The 27,040-nt window shown below is 44.1% G+C and overlaps 1 protein-coding gene across 2 annotated transcripts in view; it reads left to right on the top strand.

Moving 5' to 3' along the window:
• Window positions 1-27,040, top strand: part of LOC147035907 (uncharacterized) — a 176,416-nt gene that overhangs the window by 66,185 nt on the left and 83,191 nt on the right. For both annotated transcript variants that reach the window (XM_085847993.1, XM_085847992.1), the window contains exons 3-5: window positions 7,150-7,283; window positions 13,870-14,223; window positions 16,259-16,381. In XM_085847993.1, the coding sequence (XP_085704119.1) occupies window positions 7,150-7,283; window positions 13,870-14,223; window positions 16,259-16,381 (611 nt within the window). The remainder of the gene's footprint in view (window positions 1-7,149; window positions 7,284-13,869; window positions 14,224-16,258; window positions 16,382-27,040) is intronic.

The following is a 27,040-nucleotide window of genomic DNA, read 5'->3' as shown; positions in this document are numbered from 1 at the left end:
TAAATATTAATAATCATAAAGATAATAAATAACATGACTCCCCTGGTGGCTCCCGTTGGGTGGATACTCTACTGTGGTATTAAAATATTAATAATCATAAAGATAACAAGTAGATAACAATAAAGGTATATTCAAAGTACACTGCCCCCATGCCAAATCAATATATAACAAATCCTCCAGCACGTGACGTCACCGGCACACTTTCGGCACCTGGCGATGCCGCATTACAGCACATGGAGTCGGAATTGGGAGGGAGCGGTGTACATTAATTGATTAATTAATTAATTGTTTGCAAAATTAAAATAAATAAATAATAATCTTAAAATAATTAATTTCTTAACCGATTGGCTCATAGCATACCTAAACCACCACAGTTTCATCTGAAAGTGTAACTTTTTGATAATTAAATAATTAATCGAAAAATTAAATAATTAAGTGATTAATCAATAAATAGAAAATACACTTTATAGCCAAATCACCTGTTCACTGTGTCCAAATGTCAGCTTCCTAATTCAAAGGATGGCTGAGATATTGCCTGGACAAACAAGAAAGAAAATAGTTAATTAGATTAATTGATTAAACAATAAATTAAAAGTACTCTTTATAGCCAAATCACTTGGTCACTGTCTTGTCCAAATATCAGCTTCCAAGCTCAAAAGGTGCTTGAGATATTGCCCAGATGAGAAATAAAATAAATAAGTAATTAATAAATCGACAATAATTAAGTAATTAATCAATTAATTCATTAGTAAAAAAAAAATAAAAATAGAGTTTTTGCCAAAGCACGTCTTCACTTTTGTCCCCAAATTACGGCTTCCTATATCAAAGGATGGCTGAGATATCGCCTGGACAAACAAACAAGAAAGAAAACAAGAAAACAAACAAACGGAGGAAAAACTGAGTACTCCCTTCCTTCGACGCCTGGAGATGACGTCATGTATCGCCGCTATAAGGTATTGGGAAGGAACGATGCACAAAAGACGTCGTGCAGAGCACAACACTTGCAAAATCCACCCCCCCCCCTCTCCAAAGGTTGCCATGGATACATCAAATTGTCCATTTCCTTAACATTAAAATTGACAATGTTAATGAAAGCCCAGGTCAATTGGATGAAAATTTATTATTTTGTCATTTGATGATTTGATGATTTTGAAATTTCATGATTTTCGAAGTTTGACCTCAAGTTGACCTTTGACCTTTCGATCTCAAAAATAGTTGGTTTCCCGTTGCAGTGATGGACTATGCAAACCGTTGACCTCAAAATGAATAGACTTCTCAGTTCGGACTACCTCTACAACTTGGTAAAGTTTCATGACGATCGGTTTAGAATTGTGACCTGTAGGCGATTGCCGATTGCAGACAAACAGACAGACAGAATAACAAAATCGACTAACCAATATACTTGAAAAATCTTCGATTTTGCGAGTAACAAATGGAGTAAAAACTGAGTACTCCCTTCCTATGGCGCCTGGCAATGGCATCATGCATCGCCTGGATATGGAATTGGGAAGGAGCGGCGTACAATAACATTACTCCCCTGGCGGGTCCTGTAGGGTGGGTACTCTACAATGGTATTATATATTAATAATCATGAAGATAATAACATGATTCCCGTCGTGGGTTCTGGAGGATGGGTACTCTACGATGGTATTAAATATTAATAATCATGAAGATAATAACATGATTCCCGTCGTGGGTTCTGGAGGATGGGTACTCTACGATGGTATTAAATATTAATAATCATGAAGATAATAACATAATTCCCCAGGCGGGTCCTGTAGGGTGGGTACTCTACGATGGTATTAAATATTAATAATCATGAAGATAATAACATGATTCCCGTTGTGGGTTCTGGAGGATGGGTACTCTACGATGGTATTAAATATTAATAATCATGAAGATAATAACATAATTCCCCAGGCGGGTCCTGTAGGGTGGGTACTCTACGATGGTATTAAATATTAATAATCATGAAGATAATAACATGACTCCCCCAGCGGGTCCTGTAGGGTGGGTACTCTACAATGGTATTAAATATTAATAATCATGAAGATAATAACATAATTCCCCAGGCGGGTCCTGTAGGGTGGGTACTCTACGATGGTATTAAATATTAATAATCATGAAGATAATAACATGACTCCCCCAGCGGGTCCTGTAGGGTGGGTACTCTACAATGGTATTAAATATTAATAATCATGAAGATAATAACATAATTCCCCAGGCGGGTCCTGTAGGGTGGGTACTCTACGATGGTATTAAATATTAATAATCATGAAGATAATAACATAATTCCCCCGGTGGGTCCTGTAGGGTGGGTACTCTACGATGGTATTAAATATTAATAATCATGAAGATAATAACATAATTCCCCAAGTGGGTCCTGTAGGGTGGGTACTCTACGATGGTATTAAATATTAATAATCATGAAGATAATAACATGACTCCCCAGGCGGGTCCTGTAGGATGGGTACTCTACGATGGTATTAAATATTAATAATCATGAAGATCATAACATGACTCCCCAGGCGGGTCCTGTAGGGTGGGTACTCTACGATGGTATTAAATATTAATAATAATGAAGATAATAACATAATTCCCCAAGTGGTTCCTGCAGGATGGGTACTCTACGATGGTATTAAATATTAATAATCATGAAGATAATAACATGACTCCCCAGGCGGGTCCTGTAGGGTGGGTACTCTACGATGGTATTAAATATTAATAATCATGAAGATAATAACATGACTCCCCAGGCGGGTCCTGTAGGGTGGGTACTCTACGATGGTATTAAATATTAATAATCATGAAGATAATAACATGACTCCCCAGGCGGGTCCTGTAGGGTGGGTACTCTACGATGGTATTAAATATTAATAATCATGAAGATAATAACATAATTCCCCAGGCGGGTCCTGTAGGGTGGGTACTCTACGATGGTATTATATATTAATAATCATGAAGATGACATGATTCCCTCTGCCGGCGCCTGTCAGGAGCGGGTGATTCGAGTCGTGAAAATAATATATAATACAGTGTATAATTTATGATATACAGCAATTTGGAATACTGTTTTGATCAGAGTTATTACACATCATAATGACTTGGCCACTTTGATTTAGAAGAGCATGGGGTATATGGTCCAGTTAATGTAGAATATAATATTGTACAGTAGATGGAGTGTGGAGGTACAGTGGATGGAGTGTGGGGGTACAGTGGATGGAGTGTGGGGGTACAGTGGATGGAGTGTGGGGGTACAGTGGATGGAGTGTGGGGGTACAGTGGATGGAATGTGGGGGTACAGCGGATGGAGTGTGGGGGTACAGCGGATGGAGTGTGGGGGTACAGCGGATGGAGTGTGGGGGTACAGCGGATGGAGTGTGGGGGTACAGCGGATGGAGTGTGGGGGTACAGCGGATGGAGTGTGGGGGTACAGCGGATGGAGTGTGGGGGTACAGCGGATGGAGTGTGGGGGTACAGCGGAAGGAGTGTGGGGGTACAGCGGATGGAGTGTGGGGGTACAGCGGATGGAGTGTGGGGGTACAGCGGATGGAGTGTGGGGGTACAGCGGATGGAGTGTGGGGGTACAGCGGATGGAGTGTGGGGGTACAGCGGATGGAGTGTGCGGGTACAGGAGATGGAGTGTGGGGGTACAGCACATGGAGTGTGGGGGTACAGCAGATGGAGTGTGGGGGTACAGCAGATGGGGTGTGGGGGTACAGCAGATGGAGTGTGGGGGTACAGTAGATGGAGTGTGGGGGTACAGTAGATGGAGTGTGGGGGTACAGTAGATGGAGTGTGGGGGTACAGTAGATGGAGTGTGGAGGTACAGGAGATGGAAATTGGAGATACAGTTGATGAAGTGTAGAGATGCAGTAAATGGAGTGTGGGGGTACAGTAGATGGAGTGTGGGGGTACAGTAGATGGAGTGTGGGGGTACAGTAGATGGAGTGTGGGGGTACAGTAGATGGAATGTGGGGGTACAGTAGATGGAGTGTGGGGATACAGTAGATGGAATGTGGGGGTACAGTAAATGGAGTGTGGGGGTACAGTAGATGGAATGTGGGGGTACAGTAGATGGAGTGTGGGGATACAGTAGATGGAATGTGGGGGTACAGTAAATGGAGTGTGGGGGTACAGTAGATGGAGTGTGGGGGTACAGTAGATGGAGTGTGGGGTACAGTAGATGGAGTGTGGGGGTACAGTAGATGGAGTGTGGGGGTACAGTAGATGGAGTGTGGGGGTACAGTAGATGGAGTGTGGGGGTACAGTAAATGGAGTGTGGGGGTACAGTAGATGGAGTGTGGAGGTACAGGAGATGGAGTGTGGAGATACAGTTGATGAAGTGTAGAGATGCAGTAAATGGAGTGTGGGGGTACAGTAGATGGAATGTGGGGGTACAGTAGATGGAATGTGGGGGTACAGTAGATGGAATGTGGGGGTACAGTAAATGGAATGTGGGGGTACAGTAGATGGAATGTGGGGGTACAGCGGATGGAGTGTGGGGGTACAGTAAATGGAGTGTGGGGGTACAGTGGATGGAGTGTGGGGGTACAGTAGATGGAGTGTGGGGGTACAGTAGATGGAGTGTGGGGGTACAGTAGATGGAATGTGGGGTACAGTACATGGAGTGTGGAGGTACAGTGGATGGAGTGTGGGGGAACAGTAGATGGAGTGTGGGGGTACAGTTCATGGAGTGTGGAGGTACAGTGGATGGAGTGTGGAGGTACAGTGGATGGAGTGTGGGGGTACAGTACATGGAGTGTGGAGGTACAGTAGATGGAGTGTGGGGGTACAGTAGATGGTGTGTGGGGGTACAGTAGATGGAGTGTGGAGGTACAGGAGATGGAAATTGGAGATACAGTTGAAGTGTAGAGATGCAGTAAATGGAGTGTGGGGGTACAGTAGATGGAATGTGGGGGTACAGTGGATGGAGTGTGGGGGTACAGTGGATGGAGTGTGGGGGTACAGTGGATGGAGTGTGGGGGTACAGTGGATGGAGTGTGGGGGTACAGTGGATGGAGTGTGGGGGTACAGTGGATGGAGTGTGGGGGTACAGTGGATGGAGTGTGGAGGTACAGTGGATGGAGTGTGGGGGTACAGTGGATGGAGTGTGGGGGTACAGTAGATGGAGTGTGGAGGTACAGTAGATGGAGTGTGGGGGTACAGTAGATGGAGTGTGGGGGTACAGTAGATGGAGTGTGGGGGTACAGTAGATGGAGTGTGGGGGTACAGTACATGGAGTGTGGAGGTACAGTAGATGGAGTGTGGGGGTACAGTAGATGGAGTGTGGGGGTACAGTAGATGGAGTGTGGGGGTACAGTACATGGAGTGTGGGGTACAGTACATGGAGTGTGGAGGTACAGGAGATGGAAATTGGAGATACAGTTGATGACGTGTAGAGATGCAGTACATGGAGTGTGGGGGTACAGTACATGGAGTGTGGGGGTACAGTACATGGAGTGTGGGGGTACAGTACATGGAGTGTGGGGGTACAGTACATGGAGTGTGGGGGTACAGTACATGGAGTGTGGAGGTACAGGAGATGGAAATTGGAGATACAGTTGATGAAGTGTAGAGATGCAGTAAATGGAGTGTGGGGGTACAGTAGATGGAGTGTGGGGGTACAGTAGATGGAGTGTGGGGGTACAGTAGATGGAATGTGGAGGTACAGTTGATGTTTTTACTGCAGTTAAACATGATTTTTGTGGTAAGTAGACAATAATCCTTAGATAATAATTATTACTTACAGTGCATACTCTGCATAGGATGGCTTTACAATGAAAACATTTGTTTGGTGGTAAACACCATCAGTTATGAAAGATTTTGTTTTTGTGATTCAGCATTTCACTATCATGAGAATATATACAGTGTGTGTGTGTGTGTGTGTGTGTGTGTGTGTGTGTGTGTGTGTGTGTGTGTGTGTGTGTGTGTGTGTGTGTGTGTGTGTGTGTGTGTGTGTGTGTGTGTGTGTGTGTGTGTGTGTGTGTGTGTGTGTGTGTGTGTGTGTGTGTGTGTGTGTGTGTGTGTTTTTTTGCACCCAGTACTACTTTGCCATTTTTGAAACAAACAGGAAGGAGCACACTTAGCTTCAGGCAATGTTTCATCCATCCCACGGACTTCCTCAGACATCTATTCCAGGGACCGGATACATATTACGTTCTCAAAATAGTGGAGGGTTTGAGACCTCCTCTTCCTTGAAGAGTTTGGGACCTCCTCTTCCCTCCCATATTGGTTTTGTGAGAACTTTATTTTGCTTATCCTGGCAGGTTGATCTTGGTGTCTTTGTCAACAAGGGGTATTCGGATACTCTACACGTGTGGTTGTCATTGTGACATTTTAAAACATCCTGGTTTTGTTTCATTTTCCTCAAAAACCAAACTGATAAAAATGCTGTACACATGGGCCAATGCACTGCCACAACGTAGGCCTGACTTTATGAGGTGCTTCCGGTTTCTTTTGAAGGTCACTGTGCAGGAACAATGGTTTTCATGTGTTGTGGCCTTGAAACCGTCACTGTGACCCTCGGCATGGAGGGTCAGAGCAAAATTACACATGAATCCCAGACTTCTTGCCTTCACTACCAAAACATTTATCACCTCCGTCACCAAAGGTGGATGGAGATTGTTTTCACCCCTGTGTGTCTGTTTATCTGTCTGTGAGCAGGATATTTCAAAAATTTATCAATGGTTTTCGGATGAAATTTTGTCGACAGGTTGGGTGTGTGACCAAAACAAATTGATTCAGTTTTGGTGAAGATCCGAATCCGGATTCGGATACTGTATTTATTTAATTTTTAATGTGGTTTTTCACCATTCAGAGATGGGGCCAAATACGATATTTTGCTTTATCTCAAAAGGTAGTGGACAATTTATGACAAAGCTCGGTGGACGAGTTGGGTCGGTGACAAGAACAATCAGATTCGATTTTGGTTCAGGTCCAGATCCAGATCTGACCTATCAGTGGGATACAAAACGTAAACTGTTCAGCCTGGTGGAGGTATATACTCTACCGAGTGCCGTTCTAGTTTCACCATGTTTTACCTCAAGCTGATAGATTCAGGTCTGTACTGGTTGGAGAAAATGAGAAGAAGATTTAAATTAAATTTCAATAATTGACATGTCTGCACACCCTTTCCGTGTTCTGCAGGTGCAAGCCAGGCTTTTCAGGAGAACGTTGCCAGCAAGGTGGACCCTGTTCCTCGCAGTCTTGTCTCCATGGTGGAACGTGTGAGGCTCACTCAACCTCCGAGTTTTTGTGTCGCTGCACAGCCGGCTGGACCGGTGTGTTCCATCATGTCATCACAGCAACATCTGTTTTTTTAGTTTTGGCCAAACAGTATTGTCCAGGCTTGGGCATGTTCTTTCACTGTGGATGGTATTTACTGCTTCACTTGCCTGTTTTTTCTCTTTGTAATCTTCATTTGTAATTCCACTGGTTATTACTAAGATCGATTCTTACCAACATCAACTATTATGAGGACCGATTATTACCAGCATCAATTATTGCTCGGCTTGATTATTACTAACTTTATTACTAAGATTGATTATTACCAACATCATTTATTCCTAAGATCAATTGTTACCAACATGAATTATTACTAAGATCAATTATTAATAAGATTGATTATCACCAACATCAACGATTACTCAGATGGATTATTACCAGCATCAATTATCACTAAGATTGATTATGACCAACATCATCAATTACTCGGATGGATTATTACCAGCATCAATTATTACTAAGATTGATTATCACCAACATCAACAATTACTCGGATCGATTATTACCAGCATCAATTATCACTAAAATTGATTATTACCAACATCATCAATTACTCGGATGGATTATTACCAGCATCAATTATTACTAAGATTGATTATTGCCAACACCAATTCTTACCACGATTGATTATTACCAACATTAATTATTACGAAGATTGATTATCACCAATATTAATTATTACCACGATTGATTTTACCAACATCAATTATTACTAAGATTGATTATTACCAATATCAATTCTTACCACAATTGATTATTACCAACATCAATTATTACTAAGATTGATTATCACTAACATTAATTATTACCACGATTGATTATTACGAGCATCAATTATTACTAAGATTAATTATTACCAACATCAATTATTACTAATATTGATTATCACCACGATTGATTATTACGAAGATTGATTAATACCAACATCGATTATTACCAAGATTAATTATTACCAACATTGTTTATGACCAATATTGATTATTACCAAAATCAAATATTACCAAGATCGATTATTACCACAATTGATTATTAACATCAATTATTACCAATTTAGATCGTTTATGACCAATATTGATTAATTATTACCAAGATTGATTATTAACATCAATTATTACCAATATAGATTATTACTAACATCGATTATTTACAAGATTGATTATCAACAAGATTGATTATTACCAACATCGATTATTAACAAGATTGATTATTACCAACATCGATTATTAACAAGATTGATTATTACCAACATCAATTATTCCCAACATCGATTATTACCAACATCAATTATAACTAAGATTGATCATTACCAACATCAATTATTTCCAAAGTTGATTCTTGGCAACATCATTTATTACTAACAATCCTTATGACCAAAATCAAATATTACAAAGATTGATAATTACTACATCAATTATTACCAAAATCAATTATGACCAAGACTGATTATTACTAAGATCGATTATTACCAAGATTGATGATAACCATCATCAATTATTACCAACATTGAAGATTACCAACATCGATGATTACCAAGATTAATTATCACCAACATCAACTATTCCGAACATCAATACTTTTCACACCTCTCATATTTAAGGGGTCAGGTCAGGTCAGGTCAGGTATGGGAGCATGCGCCAGAGCAGTGCATTGCTGCGTCCACTTTCTGCCGGGTCCTGCAGGGGCCTCAGTCTGACCATCCGCCAGACAGATGCCTGACCCATCCCCATCTCCTTGAGATGCTGATCAACTTGCTGCAACCACGAGGCACATGGTCGGTCCATTGGTCTACTCCACTCATGAGGCTTCCTCGCTGAGAGAATCTGATGAGCATGATCAGCATCAGGAAAACGAGCCACGTGTCCATCCATACAGCCGCAGGTGATTCTCACGGACTATGCAGGGAATACATCTCATATGAAGCTCGCTCAGCAACTGCTCATTGGACACAAAGTCCAACCAGCGATAGCCAAGGATTCTCCGATCAGACCTGGTACCAAAGGAATAAAGTCTCCGTCTCAGATCCTTGGTCAGAGTCCAAGTCTCACATCAGGAGAGCAATACTGGAAGCACCAAGGACCTGAAGACTCAGACTTTTGTCCTCCTGCACAGGTACTGACAGCACCACACCCCATCATCCAATGAATCTATCACTCCCCGAGCCCGACCCAGACGTCTATTGACCTCTGGCTCACAGCCAACAGAGACATGAATATCACTGCCAAGGTAAGGGAATCTCCCCGTGACCTCAACAGCCTCGCCACAAACAGGAACAGACAAGATAGCAGCATCCAAGATGTCATTGAAAGCATGGATGTTAGTTTTGACCCAGGAAACCCATAATCCCAGCAGCTTCAACTCCTCATTCAACACCTCGAGGGCCCCCAAAAGGATATCCAGTCTCCGCTAAGATGACTGCATCATCTGCGAAATCAAGGTCAGAGATCTTGACATTCTCAAACGATGCACTGCAGCTTGATCTCTCTGACATCGTCCCTAGAATCCAGTCTATGCAAGCGCTGAAAAGTAAAGAGGCCGGTACACACCTCTAACGAACTCCAGTAATAACTGGAATTAAGTCGGAGATGGTACCACCACATCTCACAGCACTCTCAGCACCAGAGTATAATTCAGACATCAGATCGATCAATTTTGGTGGCACCCCACAAAGACCAAGAATCCTTCAGAGGGCATCCCGATTCACTGAATCAAACGCTTTACAGAGATCAACATAAGCTGCGAGCAGTCCCTGCCGAAACTCACATCTGCAGTCGGTGAGGACCCGAAGAGCAAAGATACGGTCAATCATTGACCTTTTTGGTGTAAAGCCTGACTGTTCTGGGCGCTGGTGCTTAAGCAGATGGTGGCGAACCCTATCAAGAATTATCCGAGCAAAGACCTTATCCGGCACTGAGAGTAACATCACCCCTCGGTAGTTGTTGCACTCTTGGCGATCACCCTTCCCTTTCCAGAGAGGGACAGCAAGGCCCCTCTTCCAGTCAGTTGGGATGATGCCTGTGTTCCAGGCAGAGCACAAACTGCATGCAACCACACGAGTACAGCATTTCCACCAGCCTTGAGAAGTTCAGCATGGATGCCACAGATCCCTGGAGCTTTACCCCATTTCAACCGGTTCACTGCAGCCTGTGTTTCCACCAACATAGGTGAATCACAGTTTATTGGAGGGTCATCAACAGGGATTGTAACACCCCTGACATCCAACTCAACAGCTGGTGGATCAGCCTGGTCCAGCCGCTCAAAGTAACCGGCCCAGCGGGCCTTCACTTCGGACTCCCCTGTCTAGAGCCCACCACACTCCGCTCTAACTGCAGTACACCGAGAGATGGGCTTGGATGAACGCAATGTAAAAATTCCCCTGTAAGCGGGATGAGAATCACTTGACCACAGGGGATGCTCTACCCCTCACAGATTCCTTGCACAAAGGCCTCCTTGTCCACCCTCAGCACACGTTCACTTTTACGCCTCAATTCCCTGAACAGCTCAGCTCTGCCATTAAGCCTGTCCATGCAACTCTGGTCAATGGCATCCCAGTGTCCCTTGGGAGACAAAATTCTTCTTCACCCTTCGGTGAGTTCCAAGACATCCACCGGCAACATCAAGGATGGTGGTCTTGAAGACACTCCACAACTGTTCAGGATTCCCCAAAGCATCCAGACCCCCCCAAATCTCCACTCATCGTGTTCGCAAACTCCGCAGCGACCCTCTCATCCTTGAGCTTGCCAACATCCAGCCTAGACTGGGATGGTACCATTCTCCCAAATTTAAGCTGCGACTTCAGAGTTTCTACCACTCACCTGTGGTCGATATTGAGGAACTGAGCACTCCGGTAGACCCTGCAGTTCTGGATCATCCTCCAGTGACCATCAATGAGGACATGGTCAATCTCCTTTGCCACACCGCCAGCATTGGAATACCAAGTCCAGCGATGAGCCTGTGGGCGCTGAAACCATGAACCAGCCACCCTAAGTCCATGACTTCTTGCAAAGTCAAGGAACTTGGTGCTAGTCAGGTTCACAGTTCCAACCCCATTGGGACCAACACACGTCTCATAACGATCCCTATCAGTTCCAGTCGATGCATTGAAATCCCCCAAGACTAGAAGATTATCTCATCTGGGGCACTGATCAACCACAGACTCGAACATGGCATTGAATGCGTCCTTCATGGTGAGATCACTCGCCTCAGTTGGAGCATGTACACTGCATCGAGACCAGGAAAATGATACCCAAGGAGTGATGAATCCTTCGTCTCATAATACGCTCGTTGACCAGTGTTACCTCAATTATCATTGGACACAGCTACAACAACTCCTTGGGTATGGTAACCATCAGAGCGACTTGGCCAATAGTAGGTGTAACCACCCACCATGATCTCACCACTATCCTGTCTCTGAACCTCAGAGAGAGCTGCAATTCCGATGTCCAAACCCCTCGGCTCAGATGATAATAGAGACAGGTGATCATCCTCTCTTAGGGTTCGGACATTCCAAAAACCCATCTTAAGGGACCGCCTCAGGTTAATCCAAGGAGGCTGCTGTCTGGTGGAGGACACTTCAGCACCACCCTGACACACACCAGCACAATCTGACTTGGGAAGATTTCCCCATCGTTTTCTTCCTATCATCAATGTGTGGGGGTCCCAAAGGCTTTGCCCCAATCCCGTCAAACGGTGAGCTGCCATGCAGAGGGCAGCTGCACAGGAAGTTCTCCAACAGTGTGAGTTTTCAATTTTCTTTGTGTTTTCCTTGTGTTTTGCCGAGGGAAGGGTTTTACGGTGGCTGCAGTGCAAATACTGCTGCCATCCTCCTAAAAATAGTAACCCAACTGCAGGAGGACGTCCGCAGACACAGTTGGGCACGAGATATTGATGGCCTTTGGCTCACAAGGGGCTCCTCCGCCCTTTGACAGGTTTTGTTTTTAATCCTGCTGGGTGTCCACATCATACACCCTCCTCACCAGAAAACCTGGTGGGGGAGACGGTTTAGTCGCCGACAACCCGACCATGGAACAGGTTAGTACAGGTTTACATAGTACATGTAGCAAGTCACAGATCTAATCTGACCTGACCTGACAAAAATCCTCTCTTATAATCCGCTCTTTGGGATAGGACATTAAGTCATCCACAAATAGTGATCCCCCCCCCCCCGTCCCCTGCCCTCCATCCCTCTCCCTTCCACAACTCGTTTCTGGTACTCCTCCAATTTGGGCCTACAATGCAGCAGATGTCCACACAATAACTTAAGAGGAACTGATTGTCGTGTGTGTGTGTGTGTGTGTGTGTGTGTGTGTGTGTGTGTGTGTGTGTGTGTGTGTGTGTGTGTGTGTGTGTGTGTGTGTGTGTGTGTGTGTGTGTGTGTGTGTGTGTGTGTGTGTGTGTGTGTGTGTGTGTGTGTGTGTGTGTGTGTGTGTGTGTGTGTGTGTGTGTGTGTGTGTGTGTGTGTGTGTGTGATTTTAGAGCTTCCTAAGTTACCTCAAATCTCCATTTAGTAAAACATAAAAGACAACATTGATTCATAATCATGATTTCTACATAAACTTTCCCACTTCCCACTTCCACCCTACCCTCTCCCACTCCCCTTACTCCACTTCCCCCCTCCCATCTCCCACTCCCCTCCCACCTTCTTCCACTGCCCCCCATCCCCTCTTCCACTTCCCCCTTCCCTCTCCCACTTCCCCCTTCCCTCTCCCACTTCCCCCTTCCCTCTCCCACTTCCCCCAATCCCCTTTTCCACTGCCCCCCATCCCCTCTTCCACTTCCCCCTCCCCTCTCACACTTCCCCCTTCCCTCTCCCACTTCCCCCTTCCCTCTCCCACTTCCCCCTTCCCTCTCCCACTTCCACCCTACCCTCTCACACTTCCCCCTTCCTCCACTTCCCCCCTCCCATCTCCCACTCCCCTCCCACCTTCTTCCACTGCCCCCCATCCCCTCTTCCACTTCCCCCTTCCCTCTCCCACTTCCCCCTTCCCTCTCCCACTTCCCCCTTCCCTCTCCCACTTCCCCCTCCCCTTTTCCACTGCCCCCCATCCCCTTTTCCACTGCCCCCCATCCCCTCTTCCACTTCCCCCTCCCCTCTCACACTTCCCCCTTCCCTCTCCCACTTCCCCCTTCCCTCTCCCACTTCCCCTCCCACTTCCCCCTCCCCTCTCCCACTTCCCCCCTACCCTTCCCACTTCCCCCTACCCTTCCCACTTCCCCCTCCCCTCTCCCACTTCCCCCTTCCCTCTCCCACTTCCCCTTCCCTCTCCTACTTCCCCTTCCCTCTCCCACTTCCCCCTTCCCTCTCCCACTTCCCCCTTCCCTCTCCCACTTCCCCGCTCCCCTCTCCCACTTCCGTCCTACCCTTTCGCATTTTACATTATCACGACCAATCAAATTTGCCCCTCACAGACCCCTCCCAAGAGCAGGGTAAGGTGTTCTATGCACTCTCTAGTTTCTTCATTCATTTATTACATTGTGAACATTCAACACACTCTTGGGTTATAAACATAAATACTTGAACCATTTGAAGCCCTCTTATGTGAAGCAAATCACTTACAAAACCCTCTTTGTAACTGTCTCTATTAGGTTTAACATGCAACCAGGTTGACCCGTGTGCCTGCTCACCCTGTGCCAATGGTGGTACATGTGAATCACAAGGAGAGCGTGCCATCTGCTCTTGCTACCCAACTTTCACTGGCCCACTCTGTGAAACACTGGTCACGGTCGTTTTGTCGAAGTCGACCTGCTCCCCAGGCACCTGCAAACATGGAGGGACCTGTCAGGCCAAATATGGCGGTGGGTGGAAGTGCCTCTGCCGCCCAGGTTACGGTGGGAGGAGATGCGAGCGGGTGCCGGCTCCCTGCTACCCATCTCCTTGCCATAATGGCGGTACATGTCGCCAAACGGGAGAGGACAGCTACGAGTGTGCCTGCCTGCCTGGTGAGTTGAACTTGAAAATTACTTCATTGTTTGCATCTTTGTCCATGCTTTGGTGAGCAAGTGGAGCTCAGGTCAGAATTTGCAATTAAATGAGCTTTCAAAATGACGTAACAAGTACAATCTTGATCTACCTATCAACAACTGTCTTCGAGACTATGTACCTCATTTGCAGACATTTATTTGAACCAAAATGATCTTAAATACTCTCGTTCGTGACTCCCACTTAGGCCTACTTCAAGGAGGTGAAGCAAATGGGCTTTAAATAGTAATACACTTGAAGGACACCTTTAATACAACAACCAAGATGCTGATTTCAAACTCTTTGGCTCATCATCCAATAAATGTGCATCCACCACGTGATGTTCCATTGCACCAAGCCGTTAATTCATGAACTAATTAATCCAGTATTTTTGGCTTGAATTCCACCTCTGCCATAACCTCACTCACCATGTGTTTGCAGCACACTCCTGTAGCACGCTGCACTTGTTTTGTACACAAAGTCGAGGCTCGTGGAAGAATTAGAACAGAGAACAGATCAGGATGTCTATCCTACTCCTGATCTTCATCAACGATCTCTCTGACTCTCTGTAAAATCCCTCTTTATCTATTTACTGATGACTCCACCCTGTGCCATGACATCGCTCATCCTTCAGGCAGACAGGCTGCAGCCTCTTCCTTCTCATCAGACCTTCACAAAATCACAAGATGGTCAAACACTTCGGATATTATTTCAATCCTGACAAACCTCACACTGATCTCACTTCGCTCCCTCTGAAAGGACCATCTGGCAAACTCTCCCCCCATCCCCCATCCCTCCCTCCCACATACTTTCTTAACAACCTCGTGAGGTAATTCAGTCATTCAAATTCCTGGCTCTCATGACCAGCCATGACAAACCACATTTCAAAGTGGCCTCCAACGCCAGCCACCAACGAGACATCCTCTGTCGCACAAAGTCCTATTTAGCACACTTGAACTCCGATGCACGTACAAGGCCTTCATCTGCAGCTTGATGGAGTACTACTCTCCCCTCTGATCTGGCATCCCTGCCTTACACCTTTCTCAGCTTGATGCCATGGACACCAAGGCGTTTAAGATTATTGGAATCTCCCACGATGAAGCTGAGTCGAAGGGTTTATCACTTTCCCATTACAGACATGTCAGTGGTCTCTCTGGCTTCTACCCCCTCCTTTCTGGTCTTGCACCCTCTCCCATCTCTGTGCTTTGTTCCCCCAGGTATTTGCAGGGCACATGAAGCCCACCATCAACCCCTTTCTGGTGAAACTACCGAAATCCAGGATCACTGCTCACCTCCACTCATTTGTTCCACCTGTAGAAACAACTTCCATCATCTCTTCAATCTCATTATGCTCTCCTCATCCTCCAGACAGTTATTCACCACCATCTCAGAGTGCTCAGCGTCACGGTGCAGACATCATGGTGTTAACGAGCCCAGTATCCACCAAATAAAGAAATGCGCAGAAAACACGAAGGGGGCAGTAGTGGAATGCATTGGCTTTACACCGCGAGCGAGGGTGATTCCGGTAAACCGCTGACATTTTATTACGCAGAAGGAAATTGTTTCAGGAACTGTGATATCACTTGCATAACTCACCGTGGCTTTCTACCGAGTAGGAATACACGTTCAGCATTCTCGATGTGTGGCCTTGACTTGAGATTGTCGATGCATACATCTGCTCGATGCTTATCGGGGTACTTTTTCTCTCCCACTCGCATCCAATTTCACCTCATCACAATGTTTTGCATCGTTAGCAAGATTTTCTTGATATAATTGAACATTTGGGTGGACTACACAAAAAAAAAAAACCACAAACTGTATGGCGGGGAAGATGTTGCTTTCACCGCGTTAAAATGGCGGCGGCCTTCGCAAACTGGAAGTAACCCAAAGTTGCGTCTACCCATAGCTCTGTCGAGGAAAGAGGCATTCGACTTCCTTGTGAAGCGCAACACCTTTATGTATTGTCGAAGGCGTCACATTATACGGACATGCTTTAACCACCGAATTATCTTTCAGGCTTCCAAAGCAAGCACTGTGAAGAGAACATCGACAACTGTCCGGGCCACCAATGTGCTAATGGTGGGACCTGCGTGGATGGCGTCATGACGTACAATTGCCAGTGCCCTCCTGAATTCACAGGTGCATTCTTCACACAAACATATAAGTGGAATGTCTTCGTGAGAAATCTTCTTCTATCTGTGCAAGTGGTCCGTACTGTTACAGACAATGGTGTCGGTGACAATGTGCCTCGTAGTGATTTTCGTCTTTATCAAGGGCCAGGCCCAAACTAGTATGCTTACCGGTTTCCCTGCTGAAAATATTTTGAATCGTTACTCTGACTTTTTAACACATCACAACGGTGACATCACTGCACCTTGGCAAGCACTCAGGTGACGTCAACCTGTGAAGCCAAATAGCAATACGAATCTGTTAAACACGATTTTGTTAGGTTGTTTATTAACACTTCAAACTGGTCAAACAGACATTAGCCACATATATATATATATATATATATATATATATATATATATATATATATATATATATATATATATATATATATATATATATATATATATATATATATATATATATATATATACATACATACTAGTACGAGCCCGTAGATGCGTGCCCGTAGGTGAGTGCCAGTATGTGCAGCTTCGTGCCTGCAGTATCAGGTCCCCAGCATCAATTGTGACGTCATATCAAACGAAGAAGAATTGTGATGCCCCCTCTCTCTCGCCCCTCTCTCTCCCCCTCCTCTCTCCCCCTCCTCTCTCCCCCTCCTCTGTCCCTCCCCTCTCTTGCCCTGCTCTCACCCCCTCTCTCGCCCTTCTCTCTCCCCCTCCTCTCTCCCTTTTCTTGCCCCCCTCTCACCCCCTCTCTTGCCCTTCTCTCTCCCCCCTCCTCTGTCCCCTCTTCTCTCTTACTCCCCTCTCTTGCCCCCCTCTCGCCTTTCTTTCTCCTCCCTCCTCTCTCTCTTCTTTTGCCCCCCTCTCATCCCCCTCTCTCGCCCTTCTCTCTCCCCCTTCTCTCTCCCCCTCTCTCTCGCCATTCTCTCCCTCACCTCTCTTGCCACCCCCTCTCGCCCCCTCTCACCCCTCCTCTCTTCCCCTCCTCTCTCCCTCCTCCTCTCTCTCCCCTCTCTCTTGCCCCCCTCTATACCCCCTAGTCTCACCCTTCCTCTCCGCCCCCACTCTCATCCCCCCTCTCCCGTCCCCTCTCTCACAGATATTGGTCGACAGATAAATGGCCGTAACTTGGGAACTGCTCGTCCGATTAATATCAAACCTCGAAAAGGCATATCCGCGGGGCCCCAGCAATATTCCTGGCAAGTTTAAATCAGATCGGACCGTCAATCGTGCAAAAATAAAAATAAATAAATAAATAAACATTAATTGTGACGTCATTCGTGATGTCATAGCACCGTGTCTTGTCATTGGTCGACAGATAAATGGCCGTAACTTGGGAACCGCTCGTCCGATTGATATGAAACCTCGAAAAGGCACATCCGCGGGTCCCCGGCAATATTCCTGGCAAGTTTCAATCCGATCGGACCGGTGATCATCCGGTTATTAATAATTTGGGAAAAAATTGGCATGATAAGGTGAGAAGGTGGAACGACACATTCAGCTGCCATATATACACCTTTTCAACACTTAAAAAGCAGTAAAATGGCCGTAACTTGGGAACCGCTCGTCCGATTGACATCAAACTTCGAAAGGGTACATCTGCGGGGCCCCGGCAATATTCCTGGCAAGTTTCAATCAGATCGGACAGGCTGTCGTCGAGAAAGGGCGGTCGCAGACAGACACACACACACACACACACACACACACACACACACACACACACACACACACACACACATTACTGGAATTATCGATAGATTTGTATATATACAAAAGTGTGAAAAGATTTCCTGTGAATGTTTTATGTTTTTTTTGTTGTTGTTGTTTTTTGAAAAAAATCTGACATTTAACTCTTAGAAACAGAAACTTGCACAGGACACACCTGAGTGCTACCTTTGTGGATGATCGTGCAGTTTCCCAGGGGTATCCAAATGTCAGTACAATGCTGCAGCAATCGAGTTAATGTTCGTCGTTACCGCTTGCAATAGTTGTTCATCAGACAGGGATCCACAATCCATGTGCGGTGATTTTGTTTTTGAGAAACAGAAATGTTGTTTAAAATTTATTTGTTTCATCATTATACACAATGTTACAAGCATTTAGCTTTTCGCAAGGCCGGCCGGCCTGGGCACCGATTAAAATGTGTTTCATGTGAATATGCTTGCTTGGCTTTCACATCATTCTCTCCCATGGCAATTATTTTCATTTTCTCGGGTGTGGTTTGTTGTACATTTACCATAATGAGCCATTTTAAATATACCTTGATGCTGCTCTTCTATACATTTCGGGAACAGGGGGAATTGTGACGATGTTTGAATTATTTTGTACGAGCTGACGGACCCGGTGTTGCCCGGGGAAATTCAGTGTGTTGAAATATTTCCTGGACGACAAATTGGGGAATGTTGGCGTCATGGTTTTGTGTGAATTACCAATATTGGGTGTTGCAAATTCTGCTCGGACTTGTATCAAAATGCTTCACCTTCAAAGGATGCCCAACATGCCGAGCTGGAGGCTGCTTGTCTTGCACGTTGATCCTCAACCCGAGCCTGTGTCTGCTCTGTAGTCTCAAGTGACTTGTAGACTGCCATTCTCGTTGCATCCGATTTATTTCTGCCCATCAGGAGTCTTTTTTTTTTTTTTTTTGGTGACATGTGGCAGTACACTAGTACAGGGTGTGTATAAATGAATGGTGGGATTTTGTTAGCAGATTGACAAAAACAGATACTGACTGTGCATTGTGCTTTTGTTCATTTGACTCACCAACTCAAAAAGTTTTTGGACATTTCAGTTTTATCCTTCTCAAAAGGTTTTTGAAATGGTATTACACAACGTTAATGGACGTGTGTACCGGTAACAGCACGGCACACATCATTATCGATATTCAATTTCTGTCCAGTCTCGGTCAAGAATCTCCGACGAAACACTTTCAATTGCTCTGTTCATGCTTCCTCGTAAGTGATGACAGCAGTGACTGGGTATTGTAGTTGTGACTTAATGACAATGTCATGAAACTCCATTTATTTGTGTGCACGCGGTATGTGTAATGCAAGTCAGGAAGGTGAAGATATTATTTCTGAATACAGGTGTTCCCTTGGGAGCTCCTGAAGTGCTCCAGTGGGCATGTTACTGTGCAGATCTTCATGACGTGTTGGATTGAAGTTTAAAAAAAACAAAAAACGCAACAGATGGATCGTACAGAGACGGGGAGGATTAGAGGTCGGGGCGAAATGTACCAAGGGAACACACAGTTTCCGTTATGAGCTTGCATACGTAACATGACCTCAACATATGCTCTTAAGAATACATATTACTCAGTCGTGGCAGTGTATAAGCAACATACTCACCCGAGGCCTGAATGTGGACGTGTTGTGATAATCCTGTGCAAAGCAATCTTTTCAATTACAGGCACACATGTAAAACCTGCACTGATTAAATTTGTGTTGTTGACAACAAATCACTTGTGAGAACCTCAACATGCGATCTTCGCAATACATGTTACTCCAACTCTTTTGGGAGGAAATAAACACAGGCAGTGCATAGTGCGTCAGCACAAGATCGATTGAGGCCTTGACGGCCAATTATGAATTTTTAAGTTTTAAATATTTTTTTAATTTTGTTATCCAAACTTAGGCTTCGACCTTCCTCTGAATTTAACCGTGCAAAGTTTGGTCGCAGTGGTTCCCGCATGGTGCGAATACATAAATGAACTGGAAGGGCAGTGGTAGAGCGCATACCTCCGCCACGCAATGCTTGATCCACGAGAACATATCGGGACCAATACATTTTTGAAATATCATACTATATATCGTTTTTGGCCCTATCTCTCAATGCTGAAGGATCACTTAAATAATTTAATCATTCTCGGATCCAGATACGGATTTTATCCATTTCAAAAGGTTTTTGAAATGGTATTACACAAAACCAGCTCTGTGGGAGTACCTCCTGTGCTGCTGCCTTTCGCAGGGCAGCTCACTGGACGACAGGATTGGGGCAAAGCCTGCGGGACCCCAATTCCTTCATGAGAGGAGGAAAAGCACGGGGTAAACATCCACGGTCAGATTGTGGTGGTGTGTGGCGAGGTGGTGCTGAGGTGTCGTCCACCGGATGGCAGTCTGCTTGGGTTAACCTGAGGTGGTCCCTTCGGGTGGGTGCCTGTGATGTCCTATCCCTAAGAGAGGATGATCAAGGGTGTTTGGGTGTTTGTTTGCTGTTAAGGGTGTTTGGGGTCTCAACGGTCTGAGGGGTCTGAAAAGACTTGTGGGTATTGGTGGTCTTTGGAGTTTTAAAGGGTATTAAGGGATTTGGGGTTTTGGGCATGTCGAAGGATCTTCAAGGGTCTTCAAGATATTAGGGGTCTTCAGGGTCTTGAAAAGTTTTCGGGGTATTAAAATTTTTAACTGTCTTTGTGGTATTGAGGGTCTTCTGGGACTTAAATGGTCTTAAAGTGTCTTCAGCATATTTTTTTTGTATACACTTTTGAGGCTCGTATGAGAGCTAACACACAAAACGTATGACAGTAGTGGGGGGGGGGGGGTGGAGGGAAGAAAAAAACCAGTGTGGAACAGGGATGTGAGATCTGTGGAAGGGAGAGGGATGGAGTTGGAACACGAGGTTTACAAGATGGACACGGCAGGGACTTTCAAGTCCTTATACGATGGGGAATTTCAGAAAGGAAAGCAGGGAATTTGAATGAGGTGGGTTTGGGGCAGATTAGTGGGGGTAGAAAAGATCGAGGATTTGGATGGGGGAAGATAAGAGATGGTGGTGAACAGCTGTTTTGAAGACCTGGAGGGAAGAGTGGGATTGAAGAGTGTGTGGAAGTTTGTTCCAAAGGTGGGAAAAAGAGGAATGAAAGAGAGAAGGTGAGCAGGGATTCGTGATTTTGGTAGTTTTACCAGAAGGGAGTTGCTGGCAGACCATGAGTCCCCTGTGGAAATATGGGGTGGGGGTGGACATATCTCAAACAGAGCGGGGGGGGGGTGGGGTCGAGGCCGGTGAGGAGATCGAAGAAGACAAAGCCCACTGACCTGCCTGTGGTGAGAGCGTGAGAGACCCAAAATCTCAGCCTCATTGTGGGAGATCAATAATCCTAAATGCCATGGTTTCCACAGCGTGAAGCCGAGAAAGGTGAGATGCGGTAGAGCAGTGCTCCATCAGGCTGCGGATGAAAGCTTTGTATGTGGTCAGGAGCTCAGGTGTGCCAAGGAAGGACTTTGCATGATTGAGCAGGCCCCCAGACAGCAACTAGGTTTGGAAGCCAGCTTGGCAGTGTGGCTTTCCCAGGAAAGATCGTGGCAGATAGTGAGACCCAGAAGCTTGAATGAAAGGACTTCTTCAAGAGAATTGTTGAGAAAGGAGATGGAGGGGAGGGTGGGGGTGGGTGGGGGGGGGTCCTTTCACAGAGAAATTGTCCTTTCACATAGAAATAGTGAGTGTGTGAGATTTGTCAGGATTGAAAGACATGTTCCATGTGCTGGACCAGTTTGTGATTTTATCCAAATTTGCAGAGTGAAGAAGCTGCTGCTTGCCGGTCTGAGGGATGACACATGGTACAGCAGAGGGTGGAGTCGTCAGCAAAGTGATAGCAAGGATTTTCCAGAGAGTCTTCAAAGGTCTTCAGGGTATTAAGGATCTTGAGGTGTTAGGGGTCTTCAAGAGCCTTCAAGGATCTTTGGGGTAATGAGGGTCTTATGGGTCAGGTCAGCTATGGGAGCAGCGCGTCGCTGCATCCACTTTCCACCGGTACTCCAGGGGCCTCCGTCTGGCCATCCCCCAGGCAGATGCCTGGCCTATTCCCATCTCCTTGAGATGCTGATCAACCTGCTGCAACCAGGAGGCACGTGGTCGGCCCATTGGCCTCCTCCACTCACGAGATTCCCTCACTGAGAGAATCTGGTGGGCAAGATCGGCGTCAGGAAAATGATCTACATGTCCATGCAACCGTTGCTGGTGTTCACGGACTATGCAGGAAACAAATCTCAATTGAGTCTCTCTCAGCAACCGCTCGTTGGACACAAAGTCTGACCAACGATAGCCAAGGATTCTCAGAAGAGACCTGGTACCAAAATAGTTAATTCTCCATCCCAGATCTCTTGTCAGAGTCCAACTCTCACATCTGTAGAGCAAAACTGGAAGCACCAAGGACCTGAAGACTCGGACTTTCGTCCTCCCGCACAGGTACCGACAGCACTACACCCCATGATTCAGTGAATCCATGACTCCCCAGGCCAGACCCAGATGTCTAATAACTTCTGACTCACCTGACTTCTGCCAGCGGAGATGGGAATATCACTGCTGAGGAAAGTTAATCTCTCCTTTTCCTCAACATCCTCACCACAAACAGGTACAGACAAGATAGCAGCATCCAAGATGTCATTGAAAGTCTGGATCTTAGGTTGACCCAAGAAACCCGTAATCCCAGCAGCTCAGACTCCTCATTGAGAACCTCAAGGGTGCCCAAAGGGATATCCAGAGTCTCCGCAAAGATGACTGCATCATCTGCGAAATATAGGTCAGAGATCTTGACATTCCCAAAAGATACACCGCAACCTGATCTCTCCGACATCCTCCCGAGAATCCAGTCCATACAAGCGCTGAAAAGTGTGGGGGCCAGTACACACTTCTGACGAACTCCTGTAACAACTGGAAATAAGTTGGAGATGGAATCACCACATCTCACAGCACACTCAGTACCAGAGTATAGTTCAGACATCAGATCGATCAATTTTGGTGACACCCCATGAAGACCAAGAATCCTCCAGAGGACATCCCAATTCACTGAATCAATTGCTTTACAGAGATCGCTGGAGGCTGCAGGCAGACCCTGCCGAAACTCTTGTATGTGTTCGGTGAGGACCCGAAGAGTAAGGATACGGTCAATCGTTGAAAGGGTCTTCAGCGTCTTTGGGGTAAAAATGGTCTTGGGGTTCTTGGGGGTCTTAAAGTGCTTGGGCATCTTAAAGGGTCTTCAAAGGTCGAAGGGTCTGATTGGCTTTTGGACAAATGTCTCGCAGCCCCACCCTCATCGGACTGATTGGCAATCACAGTCCTGCCCTCCCCTCTGATCCCTTCCGATTCCTTCACAAAGGAATGCAGTTGTGCATACTTTCCGTGGGATCCTTTCAATCCATTAAAATTTCGATCAGTTTGCACCTTCCCATTATAAAATGCAGTAGATTGGTGTTTAAACCAAGTTCTTAGCTGAAACCAATTTTGAGTTTGGCTGTCTGCAATGAATAATAAGAAGAAAAATGACAAATGGGCGCTTTTGTATCTCTCATTTTTCTTGTTCAGCGATGATGTCACAAAGTTAAATGTATGTTATTGTATGGGCAATTCTCTGCAAATGACCGGTCGGTAATATGTAAATTTATAAGTTATATCTTGGTAGATTTTTTTTGAGGATTTATTTTGTGTTGAGACACAGAATGATCAAAATAAATGAGGATTTATTTTTGTGTTGAGACACAGTTGCACAGAATGATCATTATGCGGATCATAACGGATGATCCGCTGTGGCGACCCCTAACGGGAGCAGCCGAAAGAAGAAGAAGAAGATTTTGTTTTGAGACAATGGAGTGGCCGGGCCATCCATCCGAAAGAAGTCTACCATCTTCTTGATATATTTAGTGTCTTTGAAAATATTTCCATTTTTATTTAAGTTCAAGTGTAACATCACGTTTAGTTACCAGGTTCGCAGAACCGCCCACTGGTACATGTTGTATGCCAGCTGCTGCACTGCTCCCCACAGTGTCAGTCAATTTATGCAGGCTTTAGAAGTCCCACCCTCGCTTTACCGACCCATGTACTCAAAATATGTCCTTTTCCATCCCTCACTCCTAGACTTATTTCCCTTCTCCCCGCTCCTGTCAATCTCCCCCTAACCTCCTTTTCCTCTCCTATCCATCCTTTTTCTCTGTGTAATTGAATTATGTGGGATGCAGTGGATGAGTTTCTACTGTGATACAATCTTTTGCATTTTAAGTCCACACAATGGGAATGGATAGTTGTGTGCCTTTTGTAATTTCTCATCATACAAGGTGCGTGCGTGCGTGCGTGCGTGCGTGCACCATGAACAAATTACAAAATCCTGCCCTAATTACTGCTGGAAAGGCAAGAGCAAACCACCATGCACCGTATAATCCTTGCCAAGAAACTGCTTCAGTGGCCCGAAACAGAGTATGGTACGTTAAATTAAAAAAAAATTTCTTATCAAAACGCATGGAGCATTGTGCAATGCTGTGCCAACACGGATCACCTTTATATGAACATTCTATGATTTTGGATTGACCACTTTACACCCTATCAGGATATCCCATGAGATCTCACTTCAAGCAGACAGGAAGTTAGCATTCATGTCAGTGCATCATGAGATGATGTCACTCTCATGCATCACGAGATGATGATGCCATGGCGAATTGTGTTACATTTGTGAACCTTCTGGTGTTACATTTCGTTTACAAGTCGTTAACATAAAATTTTCAGGGCCTTCACAGGGAAGCATGGAGGAACTTGGGGCTGAGAGATGTGTGAGCGATAATGATGTGCACGGTGCTTGTAATTCCACAGGTTAGATTTTAAGGAGGTAACAGTAAAAGCACATCAAAAAGAGATTGACAATGTCCAAATGAAGCAGCATAATGGCTAAATGCCACTTGGGCCATCAAATGACCTTCAACGCCAAGGAAAAGACCAAACAATACTAGAAAATCTTGTAGTAACGTGTAACGTGCTGAAAAGTGTCTCACTGTACACCTTTGTACAAGCTCCCACCTGTTGATATTCAAAAGCCTGAGAGGCGACTGGACTGAACTTACAGCAAGCTCCGAGGCAGGGACCAGAGAAGAAATGATAATGAGAGATCAAGATCCCTTTTTAGGGTGAAAACGCAATAATGATGAACAGAATTATGAAATAATCAGAATCACAAAATAAACGGAAATACGAAATAAACAGAATTATTAAATAAACAGAATTACGAAATAAACAATTACAAAATATACAGAATTACGAAATATACAGAAATATGAAATCAACAGAATTATAAAATAAACAATTACAAAATCAATCGATAGAATTAAACAGGATTTACAAAATAAACAAGAATATGAAATAAACAATGACAAAATAAACAGAATTAAACACAAATACGAAAAAAACAATTACGAAATAAACAATTACAAATTAAATAAACAGGATTACTAAATGCCCAGAATTATGAAATGAAGAATTATAAAATAAATTAATAGAATTAGGAAATAAACAGAATTACAAAATAAACAGAAATACAAAATAAACAGAATTATGAAATATACAGAATTATGAAATAAACAATGACAAAATAAACAGAATTACAAAATAAACAATCACGTAATAAACAGAATTATGAAATAAACAGAATTACAAAATAAACAGAATTATCAAATAAAACAGAATTGCAAAATAAACAGAATTATCAAATAAACAGAATTATCAAATAAACAGAATTGCAAAATAAACAGAGTTATGAAATAAACAGAATTGCAAAATAAACAGAATTATGAAATAAACAGAATTACAAAATAAACAGAATTTAAAAAAATAAACAGAAATACAAAATAAACATAATTATGAAATAAACAGAATTATGAATTGAAGAATTACAAAATAAATAAATAGAATTATGAAATAAACAGAAATACAAAATAAACAGAATTACAAATAAATAGAATTATAAAATAAACAGAATTACAAATAAACAGAATTATGAAATAAATAGAAATATGAAATAAACAGAATTATGAAATCAACGTAATTACAAAATAAACAGAATTATAAAATAAACAGAATTTCAAATAAACATAATTATGAAATAAACAGAATTATGAAATAAACGGGATTATGAAATTAACATAAATCTGAAATAAACAGAATTATAAAATAAACAGAATTATGAAATAAACATGATTACAAAATCAACAGAATTATGAAATAAACAAAATTATGAAATAAACAGAATTATGAAATTAAAAGAATTATAAAAGAAGCAGAATTATGAAATAAACATGATTACAAAATAAACAGAATTATGAAATAAATAGAATTCTGAAATAAACGGAATTACAAAATAAACAGAAATACAAAATAAGAAATTACAAAATAAATGAACGGAATTACGAAATCACGAAATAAATGGAATTGGGATATCTGTTTGAAGGTCACGTCAAAAAGAAAGAGGTGTTGAATACCACCCCGAATACGTGTGCCATAGGATCACTGAAGGATGGACGAAGGTTGCAGGGTTTCACCATTTTGGTAGTGTGAGGAGAGCAAAGGTCATAAAAAGAGAAATCTCGAAATCTGTAAGTGGTTTGGATCACTGGCTGTACATCCTCCTTGCCTCCTCACCCCACCTATCCCACCACCCTTGTTAGTTCTTCCTGTCACCTTTAATCTTGCAATGCGTGACTGATTATTATACTATTTACTGAACAAAGTCTTTCACCCCAAAGGCATTCTGTGCTCCAGCAATTTTTCTGAAACTTTCACTCAACATTCCTGCCTCGTATTATGCTGGCATATCATTTGAGCAGAATATTTCCCTGGTGAAAGGCGCACAGCGGAGCTGCGACTGAGCAACCGATCTGATCTGGCCATGGAGGTAGAGCTATAGTTTTACAAGCCA

The sequence above is a fragment of the Eptatretus burgeri genome, chromosome 1 (genome assembly GCF_056783735.1).
Source record: "Eptatretus burgeri isolate ZD-2024b chromosome 1, Ebu_testis_v1, whole genome shotgun sequence".
Lineage (NCBI taxonomy): Eukaryota > Metazoa > Chordata > Myxini > Myxiniformes > Myxinidae > Eptatretus > Eptatretus burgeri.
The sequence above is the reverse complement of the archived record's forward strand: the minus strand, read 5'-3'. Positions and strand labels throughout refer to the sequence as shown.